The sequence below is a fragment of the Alligator mississippiensis genome, chromosome 14 (genome assembly GCF_030867095.1).
Source record: "Alligator mississippiensis isolate rAllMis1 chromosome 14, rAllMis1, whole genome shotgun sequence".
NCBI classification, from domain to species: Eukaryota; Metazoa; Chordata; order Crocodylia; family Alligatoridae; genus Alligator; species Alligator mississippiensis.
In genome coordinates this window covers 2,111,523-2,126,041 of record NC_081837.1, presented here as the reverse complement: position 1 = coordinate 2,126,041, position 14,519 = coordinate 2,111,523, and the positions used below count along the sequence as shown (strand labels likewise).

Sequence of the window (14,519 nt, the reverse complement as noted above, 5' to 3'; positions counted from 1 at the left end):
GAGGAAAGAGCTATATTAGATGATGAGCAACTTTCCCAGTTAAATTGACAGTTTCTGTCCCAACGAATAAAATATTTCTTGTTGTTTTTAGTATGCAGCTGAGCTGCCTTTCTGGTATTCTTCTCTTCTAAGTGGCTTAATGATACAGGCAGTATCTTGTAAAGGTTTTTGCTCTTAAATTTCATGCTAGCTGATAGGTGTCATTGTGTGTTGTACATAGTACTAACAAATTTAATTCGTATCTAATGATAAATTGAAACCAGATAATTGCCTCAAAATGGTTATTGTTGTTGAACATGCTTAAAGGTTGTGCTACAGTACTGTTAATCCAGCCTTTCCCAGCAGAGTCCATTTTGCATCACTAGCTGCTTTTCACAAAGCCACCTTTGCAGAATGTAGCTGAAACTCTTGCAGTAGTTACAGCACAAATGGCTTATTTCACCTTTTAGCAAGAGATGCCACAGATTTAGGAACAGACGTACCATCACGAATCCCCACTCCCTCTCAATTTGCTTATGTCCTTCATGCTATGGTACCAGGAGTTTGTTCTAAAATATGCACCCAGTTGCAGTTATGGGACTTGTATGCCTCGAGTGTAGAATTGGAACTCTTTGTCTTATAATGGCATAAAAATGTTTCCCACACCCACCTCTCCCTCAGTCTGTAAACCGGTTGGTAAGTGGTTCTGGGAAACTGGTATAGCATTTCTTTAAATTGTATGGCATCTCAGTGCAGCACAGACTTAAACTGTATGGAGAACCCACAAGATTGCACCGCGCTTGAAAAGACAGTGCTCCATGTCTGGAACATTTTACTTTGGGGGGGATTTGATATCATTGATAACATGACTAACTCTTCTACTGTTCGGGAAAACTTCCTCAATATTAATATACTTCCCGTGTAACTTTAACATAGTGTTTTGAAGGTCCCTCGCCAAGCAGCCTTAGCATTCATCCCCCAGCGTAGAAATTAAATGTCAAAACTATCCAATTGCATTGTTCTGCATCTGCTTTTTTAAAGTCTTAGTATCTTTCTTTACTCCTTTAGCTCTTGGATAATCTCCTTCCCACTTCACAAATGCATAAATATACTGCATATTACTTTCAGGTAGTTTCCACAATTTTTTTTCTGCAATAGTGAAAAGGTAGTATCCAGCTGTTTTCCATAGCACTTTTATACATCTCAAAGAACTCTGTAAAGGAGATTAATACTGTAGTTATGTGAGTATAAAAATGGCCTTTTAAATCTTTCAGTGTGATTTAAAATGTACAAGAGCAAACTATTAAACCTAGCAGTTTTTGAATTGTATTTGTTTCTATATCTTTCAAAACTTTATATTGCAGTATACTTACTCTAAGGAGGGATTTGGACTCCATTGTACTAGCTGTTTTATAAATCTCCAAAACTTTGTTATTATTAAGGTCTTAAATTCTCAAATGCATAAATTAATTCTCAGGAGTACCTTGACTTGCATTATAACAACTGGGTTTTCACACCTCCAGGAAGTAGGTGGCCTTGTTTATTGATTGTACTGGACTATCAACCCTAAAGAGGTAGCTAAAAAATGATTTTCCTATCCTGAATGTTTTGGGTTTAGTGAATAATTTGTCCGACCTCTCACTTTGTTTTTCATGGGGGTTTTTTGTTGGTTTTTATTTTGGCTTAAAGAGCAGGAGAGTTCTTTTGTCTATCTGACTTATTTCATGCTGTTTTCTTCCTTTAGGATCTTCACTATGGACTCAAAGCCTTCACTGCTAAACCCAACTGGATCAATACTAGTATCATCCACGATAAAACAAGGACAGATGGACTTGCAACAACTTCACCATCGAGCTGCTGTCATACCTCCTATGGTACGTTTTTAGTGATTTTTGAGGGGAATCTTATGTAATAGTAGGCTGTCAATATTATAAAACAAATGACGACAGTTGGAGTTTGTTTGTCCTTATCCCAACACTTCAAGAACTCCTCAGACTGTAGTTGTTAACTACAGATAAATGCAGGACGGATACTTCTATGCTCTGAAAAGGTCTGGTGCTTGCTTTTGCAGTAGATGACATTCTTTGAAGCGAGTCTACCAGACTCTGTGTGTGTCGAGTACTAGCTTGGTCAGTCTGTAATGTGTAATGAAGAGGTGCCATGTGCTTATTTCCCTCCATTGTAGGTCTCTTGTAGCCCATGTACTGTACCTGTTGGCACACCAGTGAGTGGATATGCTCTCTACCAGCGGCACATTAAAGCTATTATGCATGAGTCGGCATTGTTGGAAGAGCAGCGCCAAAGGCAAGAGCAGCTAGATATGGAATACAGAAGTTCTGTGAGCCCATGTGGCACATCCAAGAGCCCCAGCATGGAGTGGGAAGGTAGGTTGAATTATTTGAAAAAGTTCAGCCTTTAAAAATCCTAGATACATACCCCTCTTGTCATAGTGTCTGGCCCCTTTACAAGGAAGTGGCTCTACTTCAGCTGGATAGCTGCCTCCTTACCACATCTGCTAACCTGGTCCCTCTAAAGGCCCTGGTTGCAGCAGGGAATTGATGAGAGTTGTCTGGAGAGAGCTTTATGAGACCTAAGGGCATGAGAGCAGTATTGGAGAGTGTCTAGAGAGAAGAGAGCTAATGCAGTGCTGAGAACACTGCTGAGTAGAAGTCTCATACGTAGGCCCCTTCCCAAGGAAGAGAACCAGCTCAGTCAGGGTAGGTAAAACACAAGAGGAAGAACTGAATCAGGAAGGGAGCTCAGCAGGGGTAGGACTCACCTGTAAAAGGACCTGGGAGTGGAATGCTATAGGGCATCTCCATGTGCAAGGAGCCCCAAGGTGAAAATGGCAGTTGCAAGAAGAGCAAAGGTTTGCCAAAGGGGGGTGGAGACTCAAGAATGCAAGCATAGGACGTGGTGGGGGGACTGGTAACTGGATTTCCTGGAGATTGGGGTCTTAAATCAGGGGTGTGAAGGAGCTGCAGAACTACCCCATCCTAATTTCTGCCAATTTGGAAAGATGTGAACTATTTTTTTCTGAAGCTTCTGCTGTTGGTTACATTGATTGATTGTAAAATAAAGTTCCAAAGCAAGGCTTGAATAAGTCTCTGAGATGGATAATAATAGTATTTCTTTTTTGAATGGGGAAGGTGGCTGTCAAATCTGTCTGTGATCCGAAAGTGGATAACATAAAACTCGTCCTTGGCCTGTCTCATCATAGTCAGCCACAGAACACTGCCTTTGACTTGGTGCACCTTCCACCCCCTGGTCCGCTTCTGTATGCAATGGCCATGATAAATTTATTGGATTGGATTTAAATATACGGCTGGTGTGTTCTGTCAGTGAATGTTGATCGTCTAGTTGTGATCTCACACTGAGTAGGTTTCATGCTATAACTAATGAACAAATTAAAAATAATATATATATTTAAAAATGGATTCTGTAAGTAATCCTTTTCTGGGTAGGCAAGTGTGCAGCATTTTCTCTTCCAAATAATACCTAGTTTGAATTAATTTTGCTCTCTCCAGTTGAGAAAGTGACACTTACAAGAGCTTCATGCTCTTGCAGGACTATAAATGGTCTTGATTTAATTTGGTGAATGCTGTGATGGGTAACCTCCATTCTTTTTGAGTCGCTAATAAAATCAAGGGTGTAAAAGATTGAAAGACTGATCCAACTCTCTTAAACCAGCTTTGCAATCAAAAGCTAGGACATTATTCAGAATCTTGCATTTAAAACTGTTATTTAAGGGACCGTGAAGAATACTTCCTCATTCACCATACTACTTGCTTTGTGTAGAGGAAATGTTGCTCAGCATCAGACTTCATTGATAATGCCTGTTAAATAATCTCATGTGAAACCACCCAATTACTTTACTTTTGGAAAACAGATTTGAATTTTCTGCTTTTAACATGTGCTGCAGTTTTAAAATGCACTTGCTTGAATGCCATATTCTTAATTCATTTTGCCAAAGTAAAATGAAACAGTCATTGCTACATTAATGAGCTTGTGCTTATTTTGAACAGTGATATACCTGTTCTCTGCCAATCCCAGGACTGAGAAGAGAACTTGTAGAGATAAAACTGTTTTTAGAGTTGTTCCTTTAAAGTAGGTGGAAAAACTTGTGGCTGCCATTAAAAATGCCATTTAGCCAAAATACCACTACTTTGAGTAATAGTTGGCATTGGCAACAGCTTATTATGAAGTGTGGGAAAGTTTTTGAGGATGAAGTCTCTGCCAGCAAAATTAAAGATTGCTACTGTGCCAGCGAAGAGATGGGAAGAATATGATAAAATGTATTTGAGTCCTAAACAGCTTATTGTTTAAAATCTGAAAATTAGAATAAATTGGGACATCTACAACTCCTAATAGCCACTGCTCCCTTAATGTCTATTTTGCCACTGGCTTTCTTCAGAGTATTCAGTGCATTGGTGACGGCCCACACAGTCTATTTAAAATCTTAACGGTATGTATGTCAAGAGACTTCCAGGAGGTGCAGGAGTTAAAGGGCGATTTGCCAAATGAAAGGTCATGTGATGTTGCAGACTGGACAGTCCACAAAGCACTTAAGCAGGACACAGCGGATATAGTTTTTAAAAGAGTTGATACCGTGTTACTTGTCCTCTTTGCGTGTCAGATGCAGTTCTCAGTGACAGGAGGTTGCTTCTGACTCATAACTGGGAATTCTTGGGTTTTCATGTCTTTTGCCAAATGAAATGGAGATTCTAAAGTACAGGCAAATATTGATTTTAGTTCCTCAGTTTCTAGAACAAATAGATCTTCCCTTCTCTTAAACATTTTTTTTGGTATGAAATCTCACTGATCATAGATATCATTGCTGGGAACTTGACTAGGAGTAGCCCTTAAATGGTGGACAAGGTTTAGCGAGTGTTTTTCTGTCTAAGGCAATGTTGACTCTTAAATCAGTCTTACTGGCAGAGTTTGGAAGGGAATATTGTTTTTAACCAAAAATTGGAAGCTTCATTGAAGAAGCTTTCTCATGGCTTTAGTAAAACTAACTGTGTTTGTTTCTAATACAATTGTACTTAAGGTTTGAATCTAAAAATCTGGATCGGTTTTTGTAAAGTACAAAGCAGGGGGGAAATAAACCTTGGGAAGAGAGAGAGATTCGTTATCCTTTTAATTTGAACAGCCCACGCAGGAAAAAATGTATACGACATGGCAGACATTTTCACCGTGCTTTTGCTGTAGTTATAAATGCTTAAACGTAGTTGAACAAATACAAACTTTGTCAGTTCTACGATTAGTGTCACTGATATCCCTTAAATTTGAAATGTATGCCTGAATCTGGAATACCACCAAAAACAAACACGGCTAAAATGCTAAGTTTGTAGTGGTAGCATTTGAATAGCGCTAAGCATCCAGGAGCTGGCTCAGAATTCGGTACGGTTGTGGCTTCACATGCAAAACTGTCTGAACTCTCTTTATCCAAAAATGTTACTTGCAGACCCTTTCTCATGGGTGAGAGAAACCGATTTAGAAGTTCCTTTTATTCAAAAAGGCCTATTTTTATTAGCTCTGAAATCTTGACTTTACTGCCGTGATTGAGTGGTATTTTGAATGCAACCCTTTTCTTATGTGGTCTAAAAGTGTTTTTTGTAATAGGAGAAGCTTTTGGACTTTGATAAGAGCGCTGTTGACATTAGAGCAGATGGTCTTGTCACATGGCTATGGTGGACCGGATCTTTTCACACTAAACATTTTAATCTAGGGTTCTTCTCTTTCTGATGACTTTAAATTTCATAGGAAAATCAGTTGCCTATATGCCTTATGCTGAGGTCAAACGAGCAATAGAGCAGGAAGCACAGGTGCAAAATACAGCAGCAAGGTCAGCATCACCGTACAGGCTATCTCCAAGAGAAGTCAATAAAGCCTCTCCTCAGCCTGATATGAATGCCGCTCGCTATAGTGTCCCACCAGGTAAATACTGTCTGTTTTGTACCATGGTCATCGGTTGTCTGCCTTCTGAGGCTAGACTCCCATGGCTTACCGTAGTATTGAACTGTTCTTTGGAGTCGTCTCTGCACTGATGAAAGGATGAGCGACTCTGCAAATAGGCATTCTTTGGCATGGTCTCAGCATGAGGAGCTTGTGCCCTTGTGTTTTTTTTATTTTGAAATCAGCTGATTTTTTTTCTTCTGATGTGTTAGCCAGCCGTAAAATCTTAAGGTCTTGAGTGTGATATGTATCGAGTTTCCAGCACGTAGGGGAAATGAAAGCTTTCTGTTCCACTTTAAGTTAAACGCTTGCAAAAAATAAATTCATCAGTACCAGGTGAACGAGGGGGAGGGAGGAAAAGCAGAGTAACCTTTTGGAATTGACATCAGTTTCTGGTTAGAACTAATTTATACGAGGCTCTTGCTAGCGCATCGACTCCTGAATTGCATGACTTAAATTACCACAGGTCCCTCTGGGGCAGACTGTCAAACAGGAGCAGAGGACAACTTCAGGGAAGATTAACTAAAACTCAGATTTGATCAAGTTTTAAAAAATGGTTTTAAAAACCCACCTCGGTCATTTTTTGAAAGTTTGAAATTGAAAACCGTTTACAGTGTAGATGTTACCTCTTAATTTTGTACTTTCAAGGCCAGGTTTAATTTCCTCAGGGTTTTCTAAACTTTGCATGTGAACGTGCACAAAGAACGGCACAGGAAAAATGTAGCTAAGTTGGTGTTGTGTATGACAGAAGTTGTAAACTGCAAAATGAATTGTGCTAGGTATTTCTGTTGCTCGTGTTCATACAGTGAATAATAGTGCTGTAACGTTTAATACAATGCTTTCTTTAAAAGTCCTCCAGCCTGCTCCTCATCAAGTAATCACAAATATACCGGAAGGGGTCCGGCTCTCAACAACCCGACCTACCAGACCACCACCGCCACTCATTCCATCCTCCAAAACTTCTGTGCCATCAGAAAAGCCATCGTTCATTATGGGAGGTTCAATCTCACAAGTAAGATGACAATATCTAGCAGGAGTTTATGTACACACAAATACATTCTTCTACAGTTTCTTACTAGCTCTTAACTGCGGATATTCAGTGCCATGCTTGTACTCTTCCCAGCTGGGCAGCCCACCAAAAGCCCAAGAACTGCAGCTGCCTTTATGGTATAGAGCAAGTTGCAGCCTTTTTTATCTTTCCCAGAGCTACCTAGTTTGTGTGAGTTGTGTCTTTGAACAAAAGAGAAAAGCCATGGTATTCTATATTTTGAAACTCTGTAGGCTACATTCAGCTGTTTTTCTGAAGCTTTTAATGTTGGGGGAAACTTTGCAGGTAAAAGCATGAATACACTGATTCGCTTTCAGATAAACCAGTGCTAAAATATTTTTAGCAGTGAACACAAAGCCAGTATAGAGCTAAGAAGGGGTGACTTCTGTTGTCAGTAGAGTGGTGTTAAACACCACTTTTTAGTGCCTGTAGGGCAAGCAGTTGGAAACAAAGCTGCAAGGTATCCAGCCAGTGTCAATTGTTTGCTCCAGTATTAAAAGTGAACTGATGATGGTTTCATATTTAGTTATAGCCTAAACAAGATGCTGATACTTTTCACAAGGGAGAACCACAAGAGCAACCTGTGACAATGGGAGGAAACATTATAGGTGTTTGCTGGCTGAACTGGTTTTCGTGTTCCTCTTAAATATTTTAATACAAGTGGAAATACTATGTTAGAAGTGTTAGGGGTAGCTAGAGTCCTTGCAGAGGTGATTTAAATTCAGCAGATACATTTTTCTCATCCTTCTATGTAATTATATTTGGAATATATTATCTGTTAATATTATATTAGCTGTTTGGAATATGATTATCTATAGTAAAATATAAGTGAATCCTTATTCCCAAACAAAAAATGTATCTCCTGTATGTCTTATTCTTCTAGGGAACACCTGGCACTTACTTAACATCCCATAGTCAAGCTTCTTATGTCCAGGAACCAGCAAAGCCCTCTGTGGGTTCCATATCCCTTGGACTGCCAAGGCAACAGGAGTCTGCCAAACCTGGTAGGAAGACCAACGGGAATGTAAACATTGCATATAAAGTTATGATCATTAGTTACTGAAGAATGAATTTGGTCTTTTTTCTAAATAGCCACCATCCCCTATATCAAGCAAGAAGAGTTCTCTCCCAGAGGCCAGAACTCCCAGCCTGAGGGTCTTTTGGTCAGGGCACAGCATGAAGGCGTAGTCAGAGGTAAGGGCTGACTAATACAGGTTGACTGCTTTGGTTTTTTGGGGTTGTCAAGGATGAAGTCAAGCAAATTAGCTAACTTTTATAGTCCTCGCTACTCTTAAATGATTCACCAAATATGCATTGACCTATTCAAAGCAGGGGGTGCCCTGTAACCTAATCTGCTTGAGTCAGCAAGCAGATATTAAATATTGAATTATCTTGTACAATTAAAAGTCTTTGAACCCGATTTGTCTGGTATGTTCAGTGAAATATCAGCGTATAGCAATACAGGTGTAATGTTTACAAGTGAAAACTAAAGGGAAACTGTCAGCTTCAAACATAAACACTGAGTAAACTGTATTGCTTATATTACAGTGTCACCATTGTTTCCCTGATTGTTGAGTGTTTTAAAAAAGGAGTAGTGAAAATGGCCCTACCTGGAGTACTGCAAAATGCACAGAGTCACCAAGTATTTCCTTATCTTTTTATTATGTAGAGACTTGGAGCAATAATACCTTAAAATTAATATTTACTCTTTCTCCTCAGAGAGAGCTTTCAATCACTCCAAGCAAGTAGTTAGATTTTTAACTGTTGACAGATAGCCTTATTTTGTTGTTACTCTTATTTTATTTTGAATCAGGTACCACAACAACCATACAAGAAGGAAGTATAACACGAGGAACTCCAACCAACAAGGTTTCTGTCGAAACTATGCCTTCGCTGCGAGGATCCATTACTCAGGTATACTTCCTTTTACCTGTCCATGTGAATATAAGTACTTTTTAAACATTCTTTTAACATCTTTGCAGGGTTCTTAAATTGAGAATCACAGAATAGCATCTTCTAAAAGTATTTCTACATTGGTGTCCAGTGTGATTTGAAACTGTAACCTAATAGTCCTAAAATAATAAATAGCAAGCCAAGTTGTCCATTTTCTCAAAAATGGCTTAGCAGCGTGCAAAATAAAAGCTCCAGGTCACAGAAGAGTGCTGTAAGATAACATACTCCATTTTTGGTTTAACCGTGGCAGTGAATAATACGCTGTTCTTCTATAATTCTCTTATACTTGAGATAACAAAAACTCTAACTATACCAGATACAGAGGCTAGACTTGTTCTGTAGTGCTTGTTCCTCACTGTCTTTATATATGTCAGATTATACTTCATGGATTTGATTACAGGGTACCCCAGCTCTGTCTCAGTCTGGCATTGCTGCTGATGCATTACTGAAAGGAACCATCACTCGACTGGCTACCGAAGACAGCAGCCCTGAGAAATGCCGAGATGAGTCTACAACCAAAGGCCATGTTATTTATGAAGGCAAGAGTGGGCATATCTTATCCTATGATAGTAAGTACTTGTATATTTGAGTGGTGTAACAGATCCATAGTTAAGATTTGGAGTAGAGTTTCTACCGATACAGTCCACAAATGAGTCCTGTCTCAGACTGGATAGCTTAAGAATAAGTTGTTTTTCTAGATTTATGTAGTAAATGCCATACTAAGTGGAAAGAACCTATCCACACAGTAGTCAGCCTCTGCTGAAAGAATATGAAGGATGCAGTGTAAAGTACTTTAAAATGTGGCAATCTTGATTTCGAAGTATATATTATGATTACATAAATTAACCTTTTTTCTCGTGGGACCTCTGCTGTATTCATTGCACATATTGAGCAGTGCTCCGTGAATGAGAGAAGCTGTTCATTTTTCAGCATCTAGTCCTGTATATTTATTTACTGTATGGTGTCACTTTAAGAAAACATTGTGTTTGGAAACAAAGATATAGTAGGTGTGCCAATATAAGGTATTGCCTCTTTATATTTAAATTGAAATTTAAACTGGTTCTAGTCTTAATGGCAGTTCTTCTATAGTAATATAATACTTGATCTTTTTTTAATCGGTTCAGTTTGGAAGCAACCGGGAGAACACGTTATTTAAGACCTACAGATTATGTTCTACATTCTGTTTACAATATAAAAACAGTATTTTTCGTTTAAAAAATGTATTCAAGTGAGAAAAGCTAAGGAGGATTAAAGAGGTGACAGTACTGAGATTTAATGTTTAGGTACAAATTGTTAGTCATTTGTGGGTACTTTTTCGTTTCATTGTTCAGTGAATTGCTGGCTTTTGTTATGCTTCTACCTTCCTCAACCATGTTTGTATAATCCAGCAGCTATTAAGAATGTCCGAGAAGGGACAAGGAGTCCTCGGACTGCTCATGAAATGGGTTTAAAGCGAAGTTACGATACTATGGAAGGAAATATAAAGCAAGGAATGCCTATGAGGGAGTCTCCAGTCTCTGCACCATTAGAAGGTAAAAACGACTGCCTGAAATCTAGCGCATGCTTTAAACACAAAAGAGGACTTTTTATATTGATGTAAACTACCGACAGAAGAGCTGACTTCTATGACTTCTACAGTAAACTGGGAGATAAAACTGACATAGTCCACGCAAGAAATCAAATTGCTGTAACTTAACATGAAGTGATGCAATAAAAGAAGATAGTGGTACTGGTGTAGACATCTTCTTAGTACAGTACTGCTACGCTAGTATTGGCTGTAAATTTTAGCAGTGGCACTGCTGGTATTACTTTGTATTAGTTAAACAATATGAGACAAAAGGCTTGTAAACCTGGCACTTCTTGTATCAGAGAATCACTGCGTTTTGGGGGTTTTTTTGGTTCCTCACAAAATGACTAACTTCCTAAACCATGACCTGACCAGAGTAACAGGGTTAGAGTTAAACCATAAACTTTGAATTTTTCTAAATGCCTTTTGGGAAGCACCAAGGAAACGTTCCGTTTCCAAACACTAGAGTTGAGTGGCAGAGGTTCCTGCTGCCAGTGACACCAGCCCTGTTTCCTCTCTAGTTAACGGTGAAGACATTTGGTCCCCTCTTTATCAGATAGGAAAGTGCAAGTTAACTGAGTTCACAGGTTGTATCTTAGAAGGGCCTAACTTTCTGGTATGTTCTGTATCTATTCCTCGTTTTTGAGGTATGTTAGGGTTAGGGAAGGCGAGGGGGAGGCCTGCTAGTAAATGCTGGTGTAACCACTACAAACCATTTCTTTCACAGCCTGTCCAGAGTTGTACCTTTTTGGGTCTTCATGATTTAAGCTGTATTTTTTTTCCTTTGGTACATAAGTTCAGTTTCTAATGACCCTACTTTAAAGAGAGAGTGGTGGTGCTGGAATTGTGTTTTAACATTTCTCTTAAATGTTATCCATCACTGGGGGTGGAGACTGAACTCTAGACTACACAGTGGGGCTGGGGTCTTCAGACATGACTGCAGTACAGACCATGTAAGTAGCAGTAGAGTGTACTTTCTTGTTGTCTTGTACCTTTAATTTTCTAAATCATCCAAATAATCCTTTCAGGGTTAATATGCCGTGCACTGCCCAGGGGCAGCCCTCATGCTGAACTGAAAGAAAGAACTGTGCTGTCTGGCTCTATAATGCAAGGTAAAGTCTTTAGTAATACAGATGGCTGATGGTAACTCATTGATTCCAGGAGCCTTGATTTCTCACCCTTAAACCAATTGCCCACAATTGTAATTGTGTTTTAAAGATAAACCTAGTCCAAATGTTTTTCAAGCATCACCTTTTTATCAGCAGGCTGCGCTATTCTGTTTGTAAGGTTCTCGTCCAAGAAATGGGGATCTGTTTTACCTAAGGAAACTTATAAAAGCACAGCACATGTTTTTAATATGACTTCTTGGCTCTTAAGACCTCATTAGTATTTATATAGAACTTTATTTAAATCTCCCATAGAAGCATATGAAAAGATATGTTGTTGTCTGCACTTTTGACATTCGAGATAACTTGGTACACATCCAGTGACTTAAAGACTTATTTGATCCTGTTTAGTGGTAAAATTAGTTCATTATGTAAAATACATATTTAAGTCCATGGGCAGGCCATCTGTCTTAGACATCTGTGCTTTATAATAGACGCATTGGTAGTGTCCGGTCAGAATTCCAACTGCAAAGTATGTGTTCCGTTTGCTCCATATTTGTGATTTTTAAGTTAGCAAATTGGTCTGCGAGAGCCCCACTACCTAGCAGCGTACTAAAGATTTGGTCAATTGTATTTTCTTTGTGAAAGGCACACCCAGAACGACGGCAGAGAGCTTTGAAGATGGTCTGAAGTATCCCAAGCAGATTAAGAGAGAATCTCCGCCCATAAGGACATTTGAAGGAGCCATTACCAAGGGAAAGCCCTATGATGGAGTTACTACCATTAAAGAAATGGGCCGTTCTATCCACGAAATCCCCAGGCAGGACCTACTGAGCCAAGAAAGTCGCAAGACTCCAGAAATAGTGCAGACTGCAAGGCCCATTATAGAAGGCTCCATTTCTCAGGTGACCGGAATCAGTTCATGCTGGGGTAAAAACCTGGGATTACATGTCTGGTTAGCAAGTGTGCTGGGTAATTTGCATGATGAATAATAAGCAGCTATATGTAAGATTCGGCTGCCTCCTCTCCCCCACATGTATATACGTTCATCCAAAAGTTACAAGCACCTGTCCAGGCAGTTGATTAACTGGCAGGGTGACCTTTGCTGATCGTGGGGTTTTTTTCTCCTTTCTAGGGTACACCCATAAAATATGAAAGTAACTCTGGCCAGTCTGCCATCAAACACAATGTTAAATCTTTAATCACTGGACCAAGTAAACTACCCCGCGGAATGCCTCAGCTGGAAATGATGCCAGAAAACATGAAAGTGGTTGAACGAGGAAAATATGAAGAGGTGAAGAATGCGGATGCTCTACGTACTCGCCATACATCAGTGGTCAGTTCTGGTCCCTCTGTTCTCAGGTCAACTCTTCATGAAGCTCCCAAATCACAGCTGAGCCCTGGGATTTATGATGATACCAATGCAAGAAGGACACCTGTGAACTATCAGAGCTCTATGTCCAGGAGTTCCCCAATGATGAACAGAGTTACTGAAGGTACGCTATCATTTCTTGCCCAGCGTAGCGTTTCTACTTACAAGCAGAATGATTTTCAAAACTCACTCATTAGGCAAAACACTGCTTGATTTTTTTTTTTTTTTTTTTTTTTTTAAGAATATTTAAAAAAATAGTTTTTATTAAATCATGTTTTAACAGTTCACTTGTTTGGGGTTTTTATGTTGCCATGGTTCTGTTCACTCTGGGCTGCAAGCCACAAAGGAATTTTTAAAACTGAACTTATATTTGAACTGAAATTAACTTCTTTTTTCTCGGCACATTGGGCTTTGTAACCTTCACTATAAAGGTCTTGGCCACAGCATCTTTGAAAGCGTCCCCCCACTTGCTGCTTTTAATAACGTTAAGTTTACATTCACTACTTTTTGTGCTTCTGTAGCGCTTTGGTTACCAATGATCTAACTACATTCAGTTACATTTCATTACGTTCTTGTCAAGTAGATGTGGCTGTTTTACAGGCTGCTATAATGAAGCATATAAAGATACGACTTATCCAGGGTCACAGTGGACTGGTGACTAGGCTGGGAATAAGAGCCTTAGGGCTAAGTGAAATCCTAACCTTATTGAAATCAATAGCAAGAGCAGATCTGCTCATTTTAATGGGTCTGGGATTGTGTCCCCAGTCACTTATTTCTAACATTGCAGTAGAACTGATTTATGCATTTAATTGTATTGGAGAGCGGTGGGAGGAGAAAGGAACAGATCTGTTTGCATTGGGAGAATCCAGATCTTTCAGTAAAATGATCTGAGTTCGTTCAACAAGGTATTTGTTTTTAGAAGCTGAAAATGAGAGAACTGTAAGGTCAGTTAGGTCTACCTGTGAAGTGTTGCTGGTAATATGTTTTGAGCTATTTCTAAAATGGAGCTGGATGTCTGAAAGCTAAGAAGGAAAGGCCCTGCCCCACAGTTCGTAATGCAGGTTAAGGCATGATATCCAAAAGAAAGAAAATAACGTCTTATTTTATAAAGAAGTCAGGCCAGGTTACAGAAACAGATTATGTTATAATGTAGGAATGCCATGTACACTGCCTAATGGTCCAGTTTTTTATAATATTCCACATCCTCACTCTTAGCAAACTAGCTTTTGTTGGCAGTTCCTTGTAAGTTGTTAGGAGTGGTTTGAAGGAGGGGGGTGTCTGGAGAACAAGTACCAAAGGTAGGTTAAAACAGAAGTAGCGTGAAAGGTTGTGAATAGCATTTTACTGCGTGTAGAAGCTGTGTCTTGGTTTGTGCCGACCTAGAAAACCACTTTCATCTCGCTCTCTAAACAAATCCATTTAAACACAATTTAATAAAGTTACGTAAGTGCGTGTGCTGGCCATTGTCGTTGCTGTCGTAGGGGATTCTGTTCAGAGCACCCAGCCATTTGGTCGCAGCCTACTAATGCTGCCAGG

General features: G+C 39.4%; 1 protein-coding gene across 5 annotated transcripts in view; it reads left to right on the top strand.

The window, feature by feature from the left end:
* Positions 1–14,519, top strand: part of NCOR1 (nuclear receptor corepressor 1) — a 100,478-nt gene that overhangs the window by 68,571 nt on the left and 17,388 nt on the right. For 2 of the 5 annotated variants that reach the window (XM_059717485.1, XM_059717484.1), the window contains exons 21-32: positions 1,724–1,853; positions 2,165–2,363; positions 5,746–5,919; positions 6,789–6,949; positions 7,869–7,989; positions 8,078–8,179; positions 8,799–8,899; positions 9,339–9,507; positions 10,327–10,470; positions 11,534–11,617; positions 12,260–12,516; positions 12,747–13,107. In XM_059717485.1, the coding sequence (XP_059573468.1) occupies positions 1,724–1,853; positions 2,165–2,363; positions 5,746–5,919; positions 6,789–6,949; positions 7,869–7,989; positions 8,078–8,179; positions 8,799–8,899; positions 9,339–9,507; positions 10,327–10,470; positions 11,534–11,617; positions 12,260–12,516; positions 12,747–13,107 (2,003 nt within the window). The remainder of the gene's footprint in view (positions 1–1,723; positions 1,854–2,164; positions 2,364–5,745; positions 5,920–6,788; positions 6,950–7,868; positions 7,990–8,077; positions 8,180–8,798; positions 8,900–9,338; positions 9,508–10,326; positions 10,471–11,533; positions 11,618–12,259; positions 12,517–12,746; positions 13,108–14,519) is intronic. The other 3 variants (XM_059717486.1, XM_059717488.1, XM_059717487.1) reach the window with 3 other exon arrangements.